General features: G+C 54.7%; 6 protein-coding genes across 6 annotated transcripts; 3 read left to right on the top strand and 3 right to left on the bottom strand.

The window, feature by feature from the left end:
- Positions 1 to 1,208: 1,208 nt before the first annotated feature.
- On the top strand, positions 1,209 to 3,446 carry MONBRDRAFT_7702 (uncharacterized protein; the record flags this gene model as incomplete). The annotated part of the gene is made up of 7 exons (XM_001745315.1): positions 1,209 to 1,547; positions 1,658 to 1,812; positions 1,965 to 2,073; positions 2,172 to 2,270; positions 2,742 to 2,840; positions 2,942 to 2,998; positions 3,105 to 3,446. The coding sequence occupies 7 exons, from the start codon at positions 1,209 to 1,211 to the stop codon at positions 3,444 to 3,446; spliced, it is 1,200 nt and encodes a 399-aa protein (XP_001745367.1).
- Positions 3,447 to 4,230: 784 nt separating this feature from the next.
- MONBRDRAFT_16642 (uncharacterized protein) lies at positions 4,231 to 11,801 on the top strand (the record flags this gene model as incomplete). Its single annotated transcript, XM_001745314.1, has 22 exons — positions 4,231 to 4,836; positions 4,957 to 5,016; positions 5,154 to 5,277; positions 5,531 to 5,687; positions 5,897 to 5,973; positions 6,161 to 6,422; positions 6,525 to 6,693; positions 6,806 to 7,054; positions 7,144 to 7,245; positions 7,363 to 7,470; positions 7,570 to 8,015; positions 8,140 to 8,386; positions 8,481 to 8,681; positions 8,798 to 8,964; positions 9,100 to 9,232; positions 9,381 to 10,185; positions 10,329 to 10,513; positions 10,659 to 10,862; positions 10,970 to 11,080; positions 11,177 to 11,299; positions 11,429 to 11,566; positions 11,697 to 11,801. Coding segments are annotated over 22 exons (4,779 nt in total), but the record flags the coding sequence as incomplete, so codon positions are not given.
- A 568-nt stretch (positions 11,802 to 12,369) lies between these two features.
- On the bottom strand, positions 12,370 to 14,717 carry MONBRDRAFT_36833 (uncharacterized protein; the record flags this gene model as incomplete). Its single annotated transcript, XM_001745156.1, has 13 exons — positions 12,370 to 12,395; positions 12,483 to 12,570; positions 12,665 to 12,747; positions 12,840 to 12,946; positions 13,048 to 13,151; positions 13,300 to 13,422; positions 13,511 to 13,630; positions 13,750 to 13,811; positions 13,895 to 13,981; positions 14,112 to 14,168; positions 14,278 to 14,350; positions 14,453 to 14,524; positions 14,688 to 14,717. 13 exons carry the CDS (start codon positions 14,715 to 14,717, stop codon positions 12,370 to 12,372), a joined length of 1,032 nt encoding a protein of 343 aa, XP_001745208.1.
- Positions 14,718 to 15,549: 832 nt separating this feature from the next.
- MONBRDRAFT_24891 (uncharacterized protein) lies at positions 15,550 to 17,522 on the bottom strand (the record flags this gene model as incomplete). Its single annotated transcript, XM_001745155.1, has 4 exons — positions 15,550 to 15,714; positions 15,881 to 16,879; positions 17,075 to 17,311; positions 17,415 to 17,522. 4 exons carry the CDS (start codon positions 17,520 to 17,522, stop codon positions 15,550 to 15,552), a joined length of 1,509 nt encoding a protein of 502 aa, XP_001745207.1.
- Positions 17,523 to 18,405: 883 nt separating this feature from the next.
- On the top strand, positions 18,406 to 19,619 carry MONBRDRAFT_20838 (uncharacterized protein). The gene is made up of 4 exons (XM_001745313.1): positions 18,406 to 18,804; positions 18,936 to 19,006; positions 19,082 to 19,157; positions 19,264 to 19,619. Exons 1-4 carry the CDS (start codon positions 18,658 to 18,660, stop codon positions 19,423 to 19,425), a joined length of 456 nt encoding a protein of 151 aa, XP_001745365.1. The 5' UTR covers positions 18,406 to 18,657; the 3' UTR covers positions 19,426 to 19,619.
- A 143-nt stretch (positions 19,620 to 19,762) lies between these two features.
- MONBRDRAFT_24889 (uncharacterized protein) lies at positions 19,763 to 21,196 on the bottom strand (the record flags this gene model as incomplete). Its single annotated transcript, XM_001745154.1, has 1 exon — positions 19,763 to 21,196. One exon carries the CDS (start codon positions 21,194 to 21,196, stop codon positions 19,763 to 19,765), a length of 1,434 nt encoding a protein of 477 aa, XP_001745206.1.
- Between the last annotated feature and the right edge of the window lie 371 nt (positions 21,197 to 21,567).

Genomic DNA, 21,567 nt, shown 5'->3' with positions numbered 1-21,567 from the left:
AGCGACCGGGCGGGGCTGTGCAAGCCAAAGCAAGACGAGGGCGAGAGACGCGAGCCCGACCCAATGAGGCACGCCTGTGGGGTGTCTACATGAAGGGGTCACAAGGGCAGCAAAAAAAAGTGAGCCGACAGGGCAAGTTTCAGAGCAGCGTCACAAGGCTAAAAACAACAACAACAACACGCCACATCCCATCCGGTGCCCCTCAAGCAAGGCAACGCGGCAAGAAGCCGAGCAAGCCCGAGCACAGCCGACCAAGAACCCCGGCACCGCCAAAAGGGCCCTACAGGCTCTCTCGTCTTAGTCACGAAGCAGAGCCAAGAGTTGACGTACCGTTGAAAACAGTTGTTGTCCTCCCTCGATGTTTGTGTGAAATGCGAAGGACAGTCGTAGGGAGAGGAGTGAACAAGCACACATATGAATCATGTGTCTAAGCAGGGTTAGGGTTAGGGTTGGGGTCGGGATCGGGAGCACAGGGGCTGGCGGGAGAACTGGCGGGTTGGAAGAGAGTGGGGAGGAGCGAGCGGGGAGGAGCGGGAGAAGAGGGGAGAAGAGGGGATAAGCGAGGTGAAGGCGACAAGTTTGAGGGTATGAGGCATGGGGCGATGAACGCGAGTCGAGTTTCGCTTTCGTAGGGCAAAAGTTTTAGTTGAGCACAAGCATCCTCTTGTTCATCAACGCTGCCACACGTTGAGTCATTCTGTCGTCTTGTTGAGTCTACGATCACGTTACGAACCCGCAAGTCAGCCAGCTTCAAAGCCAACGAGCCGGCTGCCAATCAGCCCCACCCCTGCCGAACCTGCAACACCTGTTCCCTACACCCCCAGGCTTCAAGGTTAGCCACCTGCGTAATCAGTCAACCAGGAAAACCCGGCTTCCAATGATACAAATTTTTGCACACAGCCTCTTTGAGCATCCACTGGAAAGGGTTGACACAGTTGGTAGCGAGCGATTGTCAGATAATTTAAGTACCTCGGTAAAAGTGTGATCAAGCTACACTTCCGCACTTGGAGCATCCGGCCTTTACAGTTTCCCCGTTCCCCTTGCTTGCTGCGGCTCAAACTTTCAATCGACGAACAGCGGGATCAGCGCGCACTAGAGATCCCAAGGCGGTGGTGTTGAGAGGAACGGCCTGGGGCAAAGGGCCATCGGAATTCCAACCACTGATCTTAGAATAGGGGGGTTTGAGTACCATACCGTGAGGCTGCATCATGGCCGAGAGCAGTTTGCGCGACGATCGCAGCGAGATTGCTCGTTCGGTGGAGTACAGTTCGTTTCGTTCTTCTGTGCCCCTGCAACACATTAGTGTGCAGATTGGCAAACAGACTTTCACATGGCGACTCTTTGATCATGGTCCACGCACCATCAAGAACCCGATTGTCTTCCTACCGCCCGTCTCTGGCACGGCCGATGTCTGGTTTCGTCAGATGATGCCACTGGCCAGCCTCGGATTTCGCTCGATCGCGCTTTCCTATCCCGAGGGCATTCAAGATATCGACACTTTTTGTACGGCGCTAGCACAACTCTGCAGTCAGCTCAAGCTTAAAAACGTAGGTGCTGCCCTTTGCCTTTGCCTTGCACGCGCACTCGCACTCGCCGAGCATGCCACTCAGCGCTGAGGCCTTCGTCCGTCGCTCACCTTCTGTCTATCGCCGTACAGCTTCACATGGTTGGTGCCAGCCTGGGTGCTTTCCTGGCACAAAAGTTTGCCCAGTTTACGAGTACCCAGCCCGATCAACGGATCCGTGTAGCCTCCCTCTTTCTCATCAACGGCTTTACCGATACGGCCGTCTTTGATCTTCCTCCCCCCACACTGTATGTCTCCTTTTTTTTGGTGTCGTCTATCCTTCCCTTGACTGTGCAGTTTGCAGCAACGACATGCCAATCCGGGACGCGATCGGCCATTCTCTCTCTTACAACCTGCCTGACAACCTGCCTGAACGATCGCATTCCTTTTTTTGGATCAGGCTCAAATGCTCGCCCCTCTTCTTTCTCCGTTGGCTCCTGCTGGATAATCTGCGCGCTGATGGACTTCACCCGGACATTGCTGAATCAACTGACTTTATGGTTGAACGGGTAGGTTGTTTGGAGCCCGTCGCTTGCTTGCTTGCTTGCCAGGCCAGGTTATTTGTGTGGAGCTGGATCTCTCACGTTTCGAATTGGTCGCGCTGCAGTTGGAGGAGCTGACACGACGGGACTTGCTTTCACGTCTCCTGCTCAACATCAAGCCTGCCTATGTCGAGCCTCACCACATTACCAATCAGGGTGTCAAGGTATCACGCCATTGGCTTCATCCAATTGCACTGCCTGCTTGCCGATCACACACAGACACAGACACAGACACAGACACACAGACAGACAGACACACACACACACACACACACACACACACAGACACACACACACACACAGACACACACAGACACACAGACACACACACACACACACACACACACACAGACACACACACACACAGACACACACACACACACACACAGACAGACAGACAGACAGACAGACAGACAGACAGACAGACAGACAGACAGACAGACAGACAGACAGACAGACAGACAGACAGACACAGACACAGACACAGACACAGACACAGACACACACACACACACACACACACACACACACACACACACACACACACACACACACACACACACACACACACACACACACGGGACGAGTGCACCCGTATTGCTCACCCAAGTATTCATTCGGGTATCATGACTCAGGTGACAATTATGGATGTCAATGACGACTGTGTCATCTCTGACCGCGTCAAGGACGACCTTTACAAGAGCTTTCCTCAGGCCAAGCTCGCGCAACTCAAAGTACGGCGCTCTCGCTCATTCTTTTTAAGCAACCACCCGCTCATTGCTAGCTGCTCACGCCGTCTCTGCTTCACTCTTTCTCCCTCCTGCCAATTTCCCAGGAGGGCGGCAACTTCCCATACTTGGCCCGTTCTGACGAAGTCAACATTTTCATCAAGGTGTGTCACGTGTTGAAACTTGCCTTCCCTCTTGGCATGTGGCTCCTCTCCCCGGGTCCAGCCGTGAGGGCACGTTCAGGGCATCTCATCATTGACATCGATACAGATCCACTTGATGAGATTTGCAGGAACGGCCGCATCTGCCTGTGACAGCGACAGCTTTAACGCCACGGGGCCCATTCTGGATGAAGGCGAGGAAGATGCTTGGGCATCAGTTCCCGAGAATAGTGATGGTGAAGAAAAGAGCCCCGCACATGCGGATCCAATGCCCAACCCACAAGCAGCGCCAGTTGCCACCAACGCACCCGAGCCCGTGGCTTCTGCCGTTGCCGCCCCCGCACCAGCGGTGGCCACCCGTCCACACGGGAAGAAAAAGAGATCAAAGCAGCAGCGGGCGGATCTCGTGGGCGACGCAACTTTTGATGATATTGACGACGACGCACTGTGACACGGATCGCCTGTGGCCATGTGTTTCATTTCAAGATTTGTACCGCTGATTGATGCCTTCTTCACATACGCGTTTGTAGTATGATAGTCTGTGTGCGTGTGTGCATGCGAGTGCGTATGCAAGAAGGCCTGGAAGCCTCGTGTTGGATGGGTTCTAGGCGCCCCGCCGAGCCGGGCAGCCCCCTCAACCACCAATCGATCACGCCTTGAGCGTAAGAATCAAATCCAACGAAATCAAACAAAAGAAAGGCACCAAAAGTTTATCTGACATCTCGAGGCGAAAATGGCCGGAACAACAGGTGTAACAAAATGGTGTTGCGTACACATGGTCGCGGATACACTTGAGAGTTGTTGGTGACACCTTCACCTTCATTCATCCGCGTGCTGTCGCCCCGCTCGGCTCGCCGCATGGTCGAGTCGTTGTGTTGTTGTCTCGTCGGCTGGACAGCTCGTTGCTTCGGGAGCGCGCATGCGTGCGCTTTGGCGTGAACTGTGAGCCTTGGAAGATTCAGCGTGGCCTTGGTTCGGGAGGCGTGTGTGTCTCCATCTCCTAGTGCTCAGGCCCGCTTGCCACTTGGGTGGACGCGACCGCTGCCATGGAGCCAACCCCGCTGCAGGACCACTACGTAAGTTGACGGCGGCCCTTCTCCTGCCCCGCTCGGCCTTGCTCTGCCCGGCCTTGCTCTGCCCGGCCTCCGAAGTTCTTGCTACATCGCCTCTTTCCATGCCTCTTGCCGTGTGTTACCTCCTCATTATCTGGTCTCAACTACGTGGAATGTCAACCACAGGTCCGTGGCGTTTCCTTTGGCATGTTCGATGATGCCACGACGCGTCGTCTTTCCGTCAAGGGCATCAGCCATGCCGATGGTTTTGATGAGTTGAACAACCCCATGATCGGGGGTCTGTACGACCCAGCCCTGGGCCCTGTGGACAACTCGGAACGCTGCACCACTTGCCATCTTTTGGGCACACACTGCCCTGGCCACATGGGCCACATTGAGCTGCCCGTGCATGTGTATCACCCGCTCTTTTTCCAGCAGTTGTACCAGCTTCTTCGTGCCAAATGCCGTCTCTGTCACAAATTCAAGGCCGGCGACGTTCCCCTTCAGTTGTTGCAGCACCAATTGGACCTGCTCGCTCGCGACGCCCTGGTCGAGGCCCGCAACCTGGAGGATGCCCTCGACCTCCCGCGCCTGCCCAGTGATGAGGGTCAAGACCCCAGTGAAGGCCCGGAGCACCTTCGGGCAGCCTTTGAGGCTAGCATGGCCCGCGTCATGGAGCGTCAAGCCTCAGAGCGCCCTAATCCTGCCAACTCCATCCACGTGGCCAAGTATCGTCGTGAGCTCATTGAAGCCTTTCTCAAGAATACCGTCAACATCAAATCTTGCGCTGTATGTTCCCCTTGCCTTGTTTTCCGGAATTGTTGATTCGACTGGCGCGCTTGGACAGGGCGTACGTCCCTGGCTGCCCATCGGCTAGTCTCTCGCTGACGCTGATGGCATTTCCTGTAGCACTGCGGCGCCGCTTCTCGCCGTCTCACCCACGAAGCTTCTGTCAAGATTTTTGCCAACGTATGTTTTGCGGATCACCATATATGGATGGCCCAACAGCGTCTTACTCAGACTACAACTTATGCATCGCACACTAATGTTGTCGCTTGCCCATGCCATTGTGCTGTACCCTGCCTCTTTATCTGGTCCCCATGCAGCCTTTGCCCCAAAAACAGCGCGCACGCATGGTCGCTCAAAAACTCGAAGAAATGCCCTTGCTACCCTCAATTGCCGAGGCTTACTTGACCTCGGGTCATCGTGACGAGCCACGTGGTGAGGACAGTGGCCATGAAAGCTCCGAGGGCAGTGGCGACGAGAGTGACGAAGGAGCCCGCAAACCCGCGCGTCCCGTTGCGACGGTCGAGTCAGACTATGCCCAGTCTGTCCTTCAGCAAATCAAAAGTCACGACCCCAAAGAGCGCCTTTACATCTCTCCTAGCCAGGCGCGCGAACATTTGGTACGCTGGCGTTGTCTTTCGTCTCTGCGTGAACATCACGCCATTCGATGCAATACTTGTACAGTATGCTAACCGAGCTGGTGTTTCGCAGCGCGAGCTTTGGGCTCGTCACGCAGACTTGCTCACCAACATTTTCGCCAGCCGCGTGCTGGGCGTCAACGATGATGGCTCGGCCACCCGCATTAGCAGCTATGAGTCGTTCTTCCTTCGGGTCCTTCCCGTGCCCCCCAACCGGTATGATTGACGTCCTTTCGCCATCATCTATAGTCCAAGTGTCAGCCAGCAGCACACTGCATCTGGCTCTCGATCGGGTTGGGGCATCCCTCCCTTTTTTTTTTTTTTTTTCGCGCCTCGTTTCTTGTTGGTCGACATCCTTGATGTGTTGAGCCCCCTCATATTCATGTGCCTTTCACGCTTGCTTTGGTATCTGACCTGGTCTGCAGCTTTCGCCCTCCTTCCTTGATGGGTGGCCAGACGTTTGAAAATAGCCAAACAATTACTTTGGGTGCTATCATCAAAGGTGCGTATATGCTTTCTGTGTGTGTGTGTGTGTGTGTGTGTGTGTGTGTGTGTGTGTGTGTGTGTTCCTTGCACCCAGAAGGCGAGCAGCTTCATAGCAACCGACGGCAAAGCCGCTGCTGAACGTGCCCTTCTGCCACTCCATGTTTCTTTGTTTTCTTATCTTCATCGTGTTTCGGGCGCCACAGATGTGGACCAGTTGCGTGACATCTTCAAGATGCGTATGTCCGAGGAAGATGGCAACGTGGCAGAGTATGAGCGCAAGCGTGTTGAGAACCTCAACCGAGCGTGGCAACAACTCCAGTCACATGTCAACATCCTTATTGACAGCTCGCTTGCGGGAGGTCGGGCTGCACTTGACGTACAGCCGGGCATTCGTCAGCTGCTGGAGCGCAAAGAGGGCCTGTTCCGCATGCATATGATGGGCAAGCGTGTCAACTACGCCGCACGGTGCGTTGCTTTGGCTATTTGTGCCTTTCTTCTTTCTTTTTTGGCTCTCCTTCTCGTCGCCCCTCTTGAAGATTGTACTCACTTTTTTCTTTTGGCTTATAGAACCGTCATCTCGCCTGATCCCATGATCGGCACCAATGAAGTCGGCGTGCCCGATTGCTTCGCCACACGCCTGACCTATCCTCAGCCCGTGACTCCCTGGAATGTCAACTACCTGCGTCAATGCGTGCTCAACGGGCCCGACGTTCATCCCGGCGCCACCCATGTCATGGTCAGTGTTTGCTTCCGCTCCACTTTTGATTTTGATTTTTTCGCTGCACCATGGGGTCGCACAATATGGCCAGACCTCACCAAGTTGGGTGGGTTGATGCTGCTTCATTTAGGATGAGGATGGCCACGTGACCGTCCTCAGTCGAGAACTATCCAAGCGCGTGCCCATTGCAGACCAATTGTTGACGCCTTCGCCCAAAGCGCGTTCTGACCGCCCCAAGATTGTCATGCGTCACATCAAGAACGGCGACTGGGTGCTTATGAACCGTCAGCCCTCGCTCCACAAGTCCAGTATCATGGCTCATCAAGTCCGAGTCCTCACGGGCGAGCGCACCATGCGTCTGCACTACTCCAACTGCAAGGTACGGTAGCGCTACTTGTGACCAAGCCGGTGGATGGCAAGGCGCCCCAACGGCCATTTCTCACTCAGCTGCCCGATCGCTGCCTGTAGTCTTACAACGCTGACTTTGACGGTGACGAGATGAACCTTCACTTCCCGCAAAGCGAGTTTGCGCGTGCCGAAGCTTCGGAGATTGCCTCGAACAACTTCCAGGTCTGGCCCCGATTCTTTTTATCACCACGCGGCGTCGGGCATGTAGTGATTTCTATAGACTGGCAACTCATCTTGGCCATGTGGTGTGGCTGGTCTGGAATGGTTGCTCTGGCATAGTATATCGGTTTGGCCGGTGATCCGCTCCGTGGTTTGATCCAGGATCACGTGATTGCCGCCGTGAAGATGTGCTGCAAAGACTCCTTTTATGATCGTCATCACTATCAGGTTTGTTATTCATTTCCTTGGTCATGTTCTTCTTGCCTTCTTCGCCACCTTCTTATTCAATCAAACTCACGTCGTGCTCGCTTCACCGTGCGAACGAAGACATTTGTGTACTCTGCCCTCAAGGATGAGTACAAGGGCACTCGCATTGTGACGGTGCCTCCGGCCATGATCAAGCCCCAACGTCTCTGGACCGGCAAGCAGATCATCACCACAATTCTCAAGAATCTGACGCTGAACCAAACAGGCATGAACCTGTATGGCAAGGCCAAGATCAAGAATGCCTGGTCAGCCAACGACAAGGGTGGCCTCGAGGGCGAGAGCACGGTCATTGTGCGCAACTGCGAACTTTTGTGCGGCATTCTAGACAAGGCTCAAGTCGGAAACTCCACGTATGGTATCGTGCACGCAGTCTATGAGGTATACGGCGGGCGCACCGCCGGCGAGTTTTTGAGCGCCTTGGGCCGTGTCTGGACCATGTGGCTCAAAATGCACGGGCATACGCTTTGCATTGACGACTTGATCTTGCGGCCCGAATTTGACGCAGCGTACGTGCTTGCATGAACCATGCCCGCAAGGCTTGAATGGGCGCTCTGCTGGATGTGCACCGTCCCAATCTCGTTTTAACCATTCACCAAAAACGGTTGCATGCAATTTCATCCTTCAAAATAGGCGTCGTGAGATTTTGGATGACAGCACAACCCATGGCCACGAGGCCGCAGCCAACTACGTGAAGCAAGATGATTGGCGCGATGATGACTTGCTCAAATCCAACTTGCAAACCATTTTGCGCGATCCTGGAGAGAGCAAGGGCTTGGACAGCGCCATGAGCGGCGCTGCCAACAAGATTCAATCCAAGGTCATCGAAAAGACCATGCCTCATGGTCTCATCAAGCCCTTCCCTCACAACAACTTCCAGGTCCGGCATGCCCGAGGTTTTGGCACTTGACATCGCAACCAGGGATTGCCGCGAGCCAGATGCTCACCACCCCTGCCTGCCCCATTCTGCACAGTTGATTGTGCAATCTGGTGCCAAGGGTTCCAACGTGAACGCCACCCAGATCTCCTGTATGCTTGGTCAGCAGATGCTGGAAGGTCGCCGTGTCCCAGTCATGAGCAGTGGCAAAACTCTGCCTTCGTTCCCAGCCTTTGATGCCAGCCTGCGTGCTGGTGGTCTTATCACCGACCGCTTCTTGACCGGTCTCCGCCCCCAGGTCAGTCGGCAGTGCAATAGCCATCACCACTTTCATCCACGAAAAGTAGATATAGCTACGTCATCCTAACATGCCTTTATTCTCCTTTCACTTTCCCTGTGTGTCTTCGCTTGTAGGAGTACTTCTTCCATTGCATGGCCGGCCGTGAGGGCTTGGTTGATACGGCTGTAAAGACTTCTCGCTCCGGATACCTGCAGCGCTGCTTGATCAAGCACCTGGAAGATATCAAGGTTCACTACGATCTGACCGTGCGGGACAGCGACGGCTCCGTCGTTCAGTTCCGGTTGGTGCTCACTTCTTTCCGTTGTTTCGGGTTTCGACCGCTTTGCGTTGAAGCGCAGCACATGATGGGTCTGACATGTTGGTTTTGATTGCCACTCACTTACTTTATTTCTTCTTTCGCTCTCGCTTGTTTCAGTTATGGTGAGGATGCTTTGGACGTCACAAAGACAAACTCTTTGACCAACTTTGACTTTATGGCGCTCAATTACCCGGCGTTATTGAGCCGCTACAACGTCGAGGCCCTGGGTGACGCCTTTCCCGGAAAGGTAGTTTTTTTTTTTTTTTTTAATATGATGATTTGGCTTTTTACTTTCTTTCACGAAAGGGGAAGGGTGTCTATTGCTTGGTCTTGTGTCGCGGACTGGAGTTCACTCAATGTGGGGCATGGCTCTCCGTTTCCATATCTAGCGTGCCAAGCGTCAAGCGGGCAAGATGCAACAGGAGGCCATTGCACAACCTGCAAAGCACGACCCCGTCTTGGCGACCTTGCGCCCGGATACACACTTTGGCTGCGTCTCGGAGAATTTCTACAAGAAGCTGCAAGGCTACTTGACCAAGGATCCAGCACGCTTGGCCGACCTCAGCAAGGGGTTGGATGCCAAGCGCTTTGAGCAGCTCATGTACTTGATCAGCTGCCGTGCGGTGGCTGAGCCTGGCGAGCCTGTGGGCATCTTGGCCGCCCAGTCCATTGGTGAACCCTCCACGCAGATGACGCTCAACACCTTCCACTTTGCCGGTCGCGGTGACGTCAACGTTACGCTTGGTATCCCGCGCTTGCGCGAAATTGTCATGACGGCCAGCAAGGCTGCCAAGACGCCCATCATGATTGTGCCTCTACGCTTGAGCGTGCCCCAGATCCAGGAGCGTGCTCGCTCCCTGGCAGCCCGACTGGCACCTGTGCGCCTCAGCGACGTGCTTGATCGCGTTGAGGTGCACTCAAAACTGGCGGCAAGCCGGGACGGCGATCGCTTCCGTAGCTATCGCATTCGCCTCTCCTTGATCGACAAGGAGGAGTACGAAGAAGTCTTTGGTATTGGTCGCAAGGAGCTTTTCAAGGCATTGGAAAACAAGGTCGTGGCCCGCCTCTTCAAAATGGGCCATCGCAGCATCGTGACCAGCAGCAGCGACAAGATCATTGCTCAGGGCGATGGCGATGACGCTGAAGCTCATGATCAAGAGGGTGGCGACGATGCTGACGGAGCAGATGTGGAGGCGAACCGCGGTGGTGCCGAGGTGAGGCTGATGGCAGCTTGATGCACGGGACTGGTTTTGGAATGTGGAATCACACTTTTGCTTACGCGTTTCGATATTGTGTTTACACCCATACATAGAGTGAACCCGAGGACGAGAATAGCGATGCTGAAGAGATTGGTGAGGGTGATGGTACGCTGGCCGCGCCGCGTCAGGATGAAGATCAAAATGCCGGCGATTCTGATGATGACGAAGCATTCGCCAACGACGTGGACATGGAAGCCGATGAAGGTCATGGTTCTGACAATGACCTGGAGCACGCGACTGATCAGCAAGTGGCAGAATTGGCCAAGATTGCCGTTGCTACTTCTGTGGCGCCGACCTCGGTACGAAATTGCGTTTTTTATCGTGCACTTTTGCTGAAAATGGCCCTGGTGTGTCTCATGCACGAGTTTTAACGATGAACATGATTGTTTGCTTGGGTTATGTGTGTAGAAGCAAAAGGCCGCCCGTCGCAAGCATCGTGAGCGTGTCATTGCATTGAGCCCGGCCATTGCCGACTACGACTACGATTCCAAGGGCCGCTGGCTGGAGGTGGAGCTTGCGGTTCCCGCAAGCATGCAAAAGATGCTGTTTGTGACCATCCTGGAGAATAGCGCCAAGAAGATTATGCTCCGCGAGACCAAGGGCATCAAGTCTTGCCGTGTTGTCAAAAGCCAGGATGTAAGTGTCGTCACTTGTACATTTGTAAACTTTACTGGCGTGGGGCTCTGTTTTGTGGCGGGCTCACCCGGCACAAACATTTTTGAATCCAGCACGTGCCCGAGCCAGACACACTGCAAGTGGAGGGTTTGAACATTTATGAGCTGTGGCAACATGCCGAGTTGTTGGAGCTGAACAGCCTCAAGTGTAACGACGTCAACGCTGTGAGTGGTGACTGCACTTGTGCCGACTGGGTATTGCTCCAACCTTTTGGCTGAATTTGGCGTCCCAAGACTTACCTAATGCTTGTTGAACCACAGATGTTCGAGACGTATGGCGTGGAGGCCGGCCAGCGTTCTATCATTCGCGAGTTGTCCGCCGTGTTCGACGTGTACGGTATTGCTGTCAACCATCGTCATTTGTCCCTGGTGGCCGACTACATGGTATGTCGAAGCTTTTGTTCGATCGCTACCAACGACGACAGATGTCATGACATGCCAGGGCTCTATTAGAGCGGCGCCGATGTGTGTTCTCTTCTCACGATTTCCATTCCCCTTTCGTGACACTCGCAGGCCTTTGAGGGAGATTATCGTGGGATGAACCGCATCTCGATGCGTTCAAGCACGGATCCCTTCTTGAAGATGAGCTTCGAGTCAACGACTGACTTTTTGCGCGCTTCGACCCTCCGTGGTGACCATGACACATTGCAGGTAAGCACCAATACGAACTTGTCATGGCCAGCAGATGCATGGTGGTGCCAATGCGCTATGGTGGCATCCTCCTTGAGGCGAGTGACAAAACCGCTAGCTCACGGCATGGGGCGTGTCTCGTTGCTTGCAGTCCAACTCTTCACGCCTGGTGCTGGGTGCTGTCACGGCGGGTGGTACGGGCGTGTGCTCGGTGGTTCAGCCGCTTGTGAAGGAGCGTATGACCGCCTCGGCGTGAGTCCAGTTTGAGTAGTAGTGTCATGTGCGGCATAGGCTCTTGTGTACGTCTTGTTCGTTTCAACCAAGTTTTCTCCTTTTTTGAAAGACCTGGGACATTCCATCATTTTGAGCGTCTGGTACTGTGTGCCATGTTGGGACGTGGCACGAGGACGTCATCGACCACCAACAACGGGCGCTTCAAGCGGTGCGCAATGCGGTTGCGAACGCCGCTCGACAATTGATCGATTTATTGGACTTTTGGCGTACAGAACACAAGTCGATTCAAATCATGGCCGCTTGATCCAGCCAGCTTGCGAAGCATCTTTTACGCTGGACGTGCTGCCCTTCATCAATTGACAAACAACGAGGCAGAAAAGGGCGGTGCAAAAAGAGAAGGAATAAACGCAAAAAAAAAAGCGTGACGGGCAGGAAAGAAAAAGAAGCAAACAAAATCTGATCAATGGAAAGCGGTATTGCTGAAGATAGGGAAGATCAAGCTTCTGAACAACGTGGTCGGCCATGTCATTGAAAATCAAACAAGCGTGAGCAGTGGTTTTGTGCAAAGCATCGGAGAGCTGCCCCAGGCTTTACAGGTCGCGCACAATTTCAACATCTGCAAGTTTAACAACAGTGTCGGACGTGAGACATGGTTTTTGTTTGTGAAGGGTCGCAGAGCACTGTGAGCAGCTTGACAACTTACAGGTGGAGGGGAAAATGCCGGTGCGACCGTTGAGTTCGCCCTCGAGCCAGTTTTCATCAAGGCGGCTAAGAAGGCGGATGGTCTGGCCCTGCAGGAGTGATGAAGAAACAAAGGCAAAGCAAAGCATGCGTCACTCATCGTACTTTTGAACACCGTAAATGGCTCGGGACCATGGGGCCTACCTCGGCAAAGCTGAGCTCGCCTTCTGCCTCGGCTTCAAAGTCATAGGCAGCAATGCAACAAGGGCCGGTGCCGGCCGGGATATCTGATTGTGTGGGGCACACAAGGCATGCCGAAACATGAGACTCAAATTGTGGTTTATTATTAGGACGCACACTATATCGACAGCAAGCCAACCTCGCGCATCATCGTCATCATAATCGTCGTCGTCGTCATCGTCGTCAAAGTTGTAAGTGGACTGGGGGCGAGGCTCGCGGCGTGGGCGGCTCTGCACATCCGAAAGGCTGCGGGGTGGCAAGTCATCAGCGTTAAGTTGTGTGCTGGCCGCCAACTTAAGCGCGCATGCACTGGCTAGAGGGTGGGTACGCGGCAAGAAATCACGCACGTTTCCGCAAGGGCTTCTTGGGCTTCCTCGAGAGCTGCCACAGATTGGCGTGCCACATTGAGGTAGGCGTTGACGAAAGCTTGCAGCTGACCCACTTGCTCTGACTATAGCCGGACCCGGGAAATGCGAGCCATCAAGTGCAGGTTTCCATGTCAGGTTGGCACGCCAGGTTGGTTCGAGGCTGGGAGGCAAGGCAATGCAAAACAGTGCAAGACAGGACAAGGCAGCGCTAGACCAAGAGCAGGTACATACGTCGTTGTCCAAAAAGTTGAGCATCGAGTTTTCGTAGATCTCGCGCGAGGCGGCAAACTTTTCCTCAGCCTGCTTCACGTCATCGTTTGTGAAACTGCTCTTGCCCGTTTCAATCTTGCGCTTCTAAAAGTAGGGGCCAACGTGCCTAAATGAGCCGGGAATTTGGCTTTTCGTGCGATTTGGTGGTTCAAACGCGCGACGAGAGCAGAACCTTGTAATCGTAATCCAGACGGCGAGATTCCATTTTCTTGCGCTCCTTGGCCAAGTCCTTGAGAACACCATCCTGGGTCTCCTTGATCGGGGCCAGCAAATGCTGCATCACGTCGTCATCCTACAGATGCGGTGCCACAAGAAACATGAAACAGCCAGTCCTTGTCGATGGGATCGATTGGTTGAATATGAAACGCGAGTGAAAAAGGGAATGTAATTTGCAAACGGGTTGAAACAGACCATCTCATGGTGGGCTTCGCAAATTTTCTGAAGAGCCTCGCCGACGTGGCGCATGGCTTGTCCTACAAGGAGGCGTGAGAGGGTCGCAAGCTGTCAGGCAAATGCGTACCCGTAACTGAGCTGTGGGCTAGCAAACACGACTTACCAAAGCCTGAGTCGGGTGGAAACTCCTCAGCACTCTTGGTCAAAACTGTAGCCAGCTCTCCGGTATGATGAGGATACCGGCGCTCGGCTATAGGTGATGATGAGCAGGGAACCACATCAACAGGTTGAGGCGGGAGTGGTTGAGCTCCAAAGTCTGAGCTGCGCTGTCTCGGGAGGGTGAGGACGGTGCATCTGATGCGGATTCAAAAAAGACATACAGGCTGTCTTGCGCATTTTGGCGTACGTCGTGCCCATCGCCGCCTTGGCACGAGCGGCTATCCATGTCACAGAGATTGAATAGGAATTGTTAAAAAAAAATTGAAAGTGGGATGAGAGAGTGATTGGCGCGAGTGTCGATGTTGAAACAGTGCAATGGCTTCGTACCCGGGTTGGGATGAAGAAAGACCGGCACATCCTTGAAAAGGCGTTGAATAGCTGCGCGAGTAGCCTCGGTTTGCTGTACAATGCCATAATGAGGCGACAAACGTGAGCAGTGCGCAAGGACTGAAGCTGGGAAAGAGGTGAAGCAAGCATTTGTCCGCCATCAGTGCGCTCTCACATCGATAAGTTCTTGGAAATCCGTTTCATACTCGGTGCGCTTGGTGTCCTTGTTCAGGCGCTCAGTGACAGCCTGCGAGCGGGTCAAGTGTACGGGGAGGAGCGGTCATGGGATCAAGAAGCCAGAAACGTGAGTGGGAAGTGGGGTTGGCATTGCTCTTGGCAGTGTGGATGCACACTGCCAAAACGCAGAGTTGAAAAGAAGTTAGCCTCGAGCGCCGAGTGGCCAGTCGAACCTGGGTACGCTTGTTCAACCACTTGGCCATGATGACGGTGCCAAAGTCCAAAGATAAGAGCTATATTGCAGGCATCGGCCAAGGAGACAGCCAAGGAGGCGGCGGCCAAGAATCGAGCAGCGGCAATTTCATGAGCACTGGCGTTGCGTCGCTTCGCGGTCGCGATGCAAGCTGATCCGACGACTCAAAATGCAGAGTGCTTCATGCTCAGCTCAAATGGCACCCCTGCCCTCCTCCAAATGTGACCAACGATCCATCAAAAACTATACCAACACAACAACGCAGTGCCTTCCCGACGAGGCACGCTCTCCGCTGCCCTTTTTTTTTTTTTTTTGAGAGAGAGAGAAGAGAGAGAGAGAGAGAGAGAGAGAGAGAGAGAGAGAAATGCAACAGAGAGGAGAGAAAGTGAGAGAAACGGGTTTTGTCTTACAATCGGCGACAGGCAATCTGGATCTGAGGGAAGGGAATAGATTTGTGGTAGAAAAGTATCACAATCCAATTCAGGATTGTCCGCAAGCATCCTGAGGGGCGAGGCCAAGAAAAAAAAAAAGACAACTCAAGTTTGCTCGATCAATTGCCGGACTGTGTGTCATTCGACCACACTACACTGCTCGACAAGCTCTGAGACCACAATGGCTAGAAAGTAGGCACGGGCAGAGGATCAAGATGTAAAAAAAAAAAAAAGCAATCATTCGCACTAACGCGCCGAGCGTTTGGCATCCGTATCACCGTCACGCCTACACAAGGAAGAACACAGCACCAGACCGCCGGCCATCAGTTGTTTCATGCACGCACGAGCGGGCGGCACAGGCACAGGATCAGGCACCAGAAACAGGGAGCGTGAATGCGCAGCCAGCTAATCTTACCCAGAAGCACCGCGCTTGCCATCCTTGGCCTCTTCCAGGAAAGAATTGAGGCCAAAGAGGTCATCGTTGGACTTTTCAAACTGCACAGGCGCCGCGCCGCGCTTGGAGCCCGACTCTGTACCCGAGAATCCCTTGTCGGCTCGGAAGCGATCCGTAGTTTTCTGTAAACACACAAAGCAGTGCCAACAGGGCAGACCAAGTGAGATGGCATTTTCTCCATTCCGTCTCGAGGGTGACGAGTCACACGAACCCCTCCCCATCAACAAGAGTCGGTCCTTGCTTGGGTCGAACATGTTGCTCGAACACGCGCGGCGGGTGCATACGTACAATGGCTTCATACTCGTCCTCCGCCGACACGTTGTCCACCTTGCTGGGCTTGTAAATGCTTTGCGCTTGTTCACCACGGAACGGCTTGTCGTACACATTGTAGCCGTCATCTGCACCGAAGCCTGCATCCATGCCCTGCGACTGCCCAAACAGACGAGTATCGTAGCCACCACTCTGCTGCGCGGCGCTGGGAGCCGGCAGGCCCAAAGCAATGCGCTCCGACACATCGCGCTCCTTGTCCCGGTTTAGGCGGTTGCGCTTGTCTGGCGCCGCATTGGCAATGTTCATCTGACGGCGGCGTTCACGCTCGCGTTCGCGACGGATCTGCTCGCGAGCCTCCACCTGCTCCAAATCTTCCTCATCCTCGTCCTCAAGCTCGTGGCGGATGCCCGCACGCTCCTCACGAGCCCGACGCGCCATGTTGGCCAGCACCTCTTCCTTGCGCTCCTTCTCCTTTTGGGCCGCCCGCTTCTGAATGTCTTGACGCATGGCAATATCCTCGCGTGATTTGCGCTCAGCAATGTGCAAGGCCTCGGAGAGCTTGGCAAATTTGTCATTGATCGTCACATCCTGCAGCGCACGGCCGTCGGCTGCCATGCGCTTGTCCAGCGGCACCACAAAACCCTTGGAGTTTTTCCAATTGGAAATGCACGGTGGGATGCGCATGTTGCGCTGCTCGTCAGCCGTCACCTTGCGGGGTGGCGAGTGCAGCACGGGTGCCGGGGGCGAGGGTGGGCCGCGGGGAATCTTTTTGTTTGTGCGAAACTTGGGTGGCTGCATCGGGTCCACCTGCACATCGACCATGCGGATGATGCGCTGCTGCGCACCCGAGTTGTGCTGCTGATCAATCTGTCCAGGCGTGTAGCGGATGTAGGTGGCATCTCGGTTGACCTTGTCCACGTGTGTGGTGCGAACGTTTTGAATTTTGCCATTGACGAGCTCTTCCAAAGCTTGTTTCGTCTTTAGCGTTGTCTCTTCCACCGTGTCTTCCGAGGGCATCTGCATTCGTCGTGGCGCGTTGAGCAGAGCAAAGGTGAGAAGCGACATTGGCGAGGCATAACTGGCATGCCATGGCTTTGATGGGTCAACTACACGCACGAGGGCGCGAAGCAAGAGAGCGCAAAGAGGCAGTGTGCATGCACACACACCAACACACACACACACACACACACAAAGCAAATGAGAATGACCAACCTGACGACGTTCTTCATCGTTTGTGACGTCCACAGCAGCCAGACTGTCGTAGGTCGAGTGCACAATCTTGTCGCTACGCTGACCATGGCGAAGCAGAGCGTCATAGCGAATCTTGCCGTTTTGATCCACTTGCACAGGTACCACAGCCTTGGAGTTGCCCTGCTTATCCTTCAAGCCCATGCCCAAAGGATACTGGGCAAAGTGCAGCTCGGGAAACGCGCCGCCATCGCCAAAGTCCTGTGGTAACAGCGGGCCTGAGCGGGGCCAGCCAATGCAAGCCTTTTGCCTCAAGGTTCCCCGTGGGGAACAGCAAGCCAGAGCACCACAGCATGCGGCACACCTCAGGTTTGCGGGGAAGATAGCCTTTACGCTTGCCGTACGCGGGGATTCGCGATGCGACAGTCTGCTCAGCCCCAGAAAAAATGCATTCGGGCAGCAATGACGCCATGACATCGGGCCAAAAAAAGAAAGAATGAAGGTTAAGAGAGAGAGAAAAACATCAACAACAATCGGGCATGAGAACGTGGGGCAAACACGGCCGCATATTAAGCACCAGCTGCTGAGATTTTGGCGCAAGACGCGGCGCTGGCAAACATGGGAGAGAAAGACACTCAACCCGTTCAGACAGGATGCACAGAAGAAGCTGAGAGGAAGGGAAGATGTACCTGAATGGCCTGCTCAAGTTGCTCTTCTGGCTCATCGTCCTCCTCGGCATGCACCGGGCGGGGAAGAAGACTAGGTACATTGCCCAAAGCGGAGAACAACAATCAACCATCAGAATAAAGGTGGTCGAAACCAAGAGTTGCAGCCACCGCGCAATGGGCCCGCAAAAGCGAGAGAAGTGCATGCAAATGGCATCAAGTATGCTGGAAGAACACCGTCACCAAGATTCAGCTTCAAGTCCATCCTACCGGGCGAGGGCCGACATGTTATCGGTTGGTGGCAGCGTTGACGTCGAGCGCAGGTTGGGGCTGGCGGTCTTCTGCACGCCTTGAAAACCTGCCGCGGCCAGGATCAAGACCAGCACACCAACCCATCTGTTAGCCAAAGATATGATTCAAACAAGTCCTGCTATCTCATGCGCGGACAGGCAGGACAAGGAGCAGAAGAAGAGGCTGCTTGCTCCAGCCCGACTGCCACTTCTCTCTTTCGCGCGCTGTCTCTCTTTTTTTTTTTTTTTTTTTTTTTCTCTTTTCGCACCGTGAGCGGAAGATTTTTCGTTCGCAACACGTGTTTTCCGCAACAAACGAAAATACTGAAAATACTTCACCTTTTTGTAGGCGAGTTGGTCGTAACAGCCACAACTAGCGAGGTATTTTACTTTTTAACAACCCCGAAGGAGCTTGGCTGCTTTCATTGGCGACGGCGTCACTCTTGTTGGTATTCATTGACCGAGCACGGGCTGAATGGCTTGGGCGGGGAAATGATGATGGTCCTTGGGATCCGTTCCGTTCTTCCTTTTTGTGATAGTATGCTGGAGGCATGGGAGGTGTCTGAGCGAGAGGTGTGCGGCGGTTCAATGTGATGCTCATCAAGCGTGACGCGTCCTGCCCTTGGTCAGGGTTTGCTGCAGCATTGCGATCATGGCGCAGGCTCTGAAACGGGTGAATCGTGAGCTCAAGGAGCTGCGGCGAGATCCTCCCACCAACATTTCGGCTGGACCCATCAAGGAGGATGATGTTTTCCACTGGCAAGGCACCATTGTGGGACCAGAAGACAGTCCTTATGCAGTACGCCAGCTCTCCCGCTGCGGTCGCAGCGATGCTCGCAGCCTGCTTGCGCGCCTTGTGCTTTTGCTGATCTGACGGTCGTGTATGTTTGTGTGTGTGTGTGTGACACACTCAATGCAAACTTGATGCAGGGTGGCATTTTTCAGCTAGAGATCAAGTTTCCCCCGGACTACCCCTTTAAGCCACCCAAGTGTGCCTTTCGGTAGGTTGATGTGTCGCCTCATGGTTGAGAGACAAGACCTGCTGATGTAGCATCTCACAGCTCTTTCGCTGGCAGAACCAAGTTGTATCACCCCAACGTGTCCAGCAGTGGTGGCATTTGCCTCGACATTTTGAAAAAGGAGTGGAGCCCCGTTCGTACCATTGGCCCATGCCGGGTTGGTTCAATGCTTTATTTATTTTCACGTCACTTCATTCATTCGCTACCCCGCTCTGCCGCGTGCGTTGCAATTACCCCAGGCGTTGACAGTATCCAAGGTGCTGCTTTCCATCTCGTCGCTGCTAACAGATCCCAACCCCGATGACCCTCTTGTGCCCGACGTGGCCCGTCAGTACGTGAAGGATCGCGAGGCCTTCAATGCCACTGCGCGGGAATGGACTTTGAAGTATGCTCGGCCCTAGCTCGAGTCACGAATCTCTGTGGTGACCAGGGAGGGGAGGGTTGGGGGGATTAAGTCCTCCTGTTCAACAGCCTGTCTGGTCTCAGCGTTTAGCGCATCCACACTTATCACGCCAAGCGTGACTGCGCGTCGTTGTCGGTGTCACTCGTCTCATCATTAAAGGCAAGCTGGTTGTTGGAAATTGATCATGAATTGACATGGGTTTGACTGGTGTAACTCATCGGGTGCAGGTGCTTGTCAAACAAATTGGCAAGCCTCAAAGCTTATTGTTGGGGACAAGTTAGCGTGTGGCCATCTGCGGGACAACCTGTATAATACATCTCATGTGAAGGGCATGTTCACGCGTCGTCCTCATCGTCCGTCAGGATCAAACCATCGATCACAGCCAAAGCGTCATGCAGAACGGCTTCTTCTTTGGCTGTACGGTCGGCTTTGATGCGGGCTCGGCGTTCGGCCAGGGCGCGACGCTTGGCTTCTCGCTCATCCACTGCAGCAGCCGTTGCTGTTGCGGAGTCGGACGGGTGGCCGTGGACCGGCGAGTCAGGCCGGGCAGCAGCCTGGGCAGTAGCCTGGGCAGAGGGTTTGGGTTTGGGTTTGGGTTTGGGCTTGGGTTTAGGCGCTTCCGAGCATAGGCGGTGTGTTGTCATGTTGGTGGCTCCCTCCTGTGGAAGCTCGGCCGGCGTAACAAAGGCGGGCGAAGGCTGGGCCGGCGCCTGCTGTGCCTGGTCGGTTTCTTGATTATGACCAGGGCTGTCTTCCGTTGCAACGGGATCAACGAGGGGCAGCTCGTCTTCTTGGGCAACCTTGGAGCCTCGACGCGAGGGACCCCGGCTGCTATTGGTGCTGGCTGGGACATTTTGACGCTTGCTGCGCCGCGAGCGGCGATGACCTTTGTTGCTCTTGTTTGGTGTCTTGCTCGTCTTGGCAGCCTTGTGTTCTTGCAGGGCCGGTTGTGATTTGCGGCGGAAGAAGGACCAGCGGCGCCGCAGTTTTTTGCCGCCATCCGCGGAGGCACTCTCCACCACCGAGCTGTCCGACTGGTGCCGGGAGAGCGGCGGATGCGCTGAGGCACACATTGGTAGACCATCGCTGTCCACTTCCATGCCCTCAAGCTCCGGGTTTGCTTCCTGGTCGGCATGCAGGGCCATCTGGGAGGCGTAGTGGGAGGCGGTGCGCAGGACTTTACTGGGAAAAGGTGTGTTCATGGGTAGCATCTGCATGTATCCACCATCAGACAGGCGCTTGGGCGAGGCCTGCCCCCCGGGGGCGACGCGCTGAAGCTCTAGCAGTTGATCTTTGAGGTCGTCCATCTCGTTGTGGAGCTGGACAAGGTCCATATCATGGGATGCACGGGCTGCCAGAAGCTCATCCCGCAGCGCTTCGCGGGCCTCTCGCTCCTCTTCCAATTGATCGCGTAGCTGAGTGACCGTGTGCTGCAGCTCATGCTGCTGTTCCAAGAGGGCATGCCATGCAGAGGCAGGTAGATTGACAGATGCGGTTTCAGCCAAGGCGTTCTGGGTGTCCAAGGCTTTGGTTTCCTTGTCTCCCACATTGTCACCAGCGACTAGGGCCGGATCATCCACCACGATGCTGCAGCGACGGCCGCTGTCCTCCAGTTTCAACCCACGCGACGACGATTGGCCGTCTGGGCATGAAGACTGGTGCTCACTGCTCTGGCTCGGTGGTAGGTTGACGGGCCGGGCAGGGGCTCGTGATGGGCCATCGGGCATGAAAAGCTGCACCTTGGCCTCAATCACGTTTGACAAAGGCATGTTGCTGATGCGGAGGGAGGTCAAGCCCGGCACCCGAGAAGCAAAATGCGGGCCCGCCAAACGGCACCAAGGGTTGGGCAGAGAGATGAGTAAAATTGTACGCGAGGGAGAGGCCGGGCGTGCTGCAGCATTGATGCCGGCCCTGCACACGCAAGATCCACCGCTGTCAAGGCGCCCTTGGCGTGGGCGTCAAAGGAAACAAGGTGAGTGATGATCCCGGGCCTGTCCGGCAAGGTGGTAATGTCGGCACGAGTGGGAGGGCAGAAGAAAGTCTGCCGCGCGGACTGGGCAAGTGGGACATGAAAAGAGAGGCGAATGGGGCGTTCAGTGCCACTCTGTAGAAATGGCGCGCACTTGGTTTGGGCGCGCGT

Source organism: Monosiga brevicollis, genomic scaffold, assembly GCF_000002865.3.
Source record: "Monosiga brevicollis MX1 MONBRscaffold_8 genomic scaffold, whole genome shotgun sequence".
NCBI classification, from domain to species: domain Eukaryota; class Choanoflagellata; order Craspedida; family Salpingoecidae; genus Monosiga; species Monosiga brevicollis.
The sequence above is the reverse complement of the archived record's forward strand: the minus strand, read 5'-3'. Positions and strand labels throughout refer to the sequence as shown.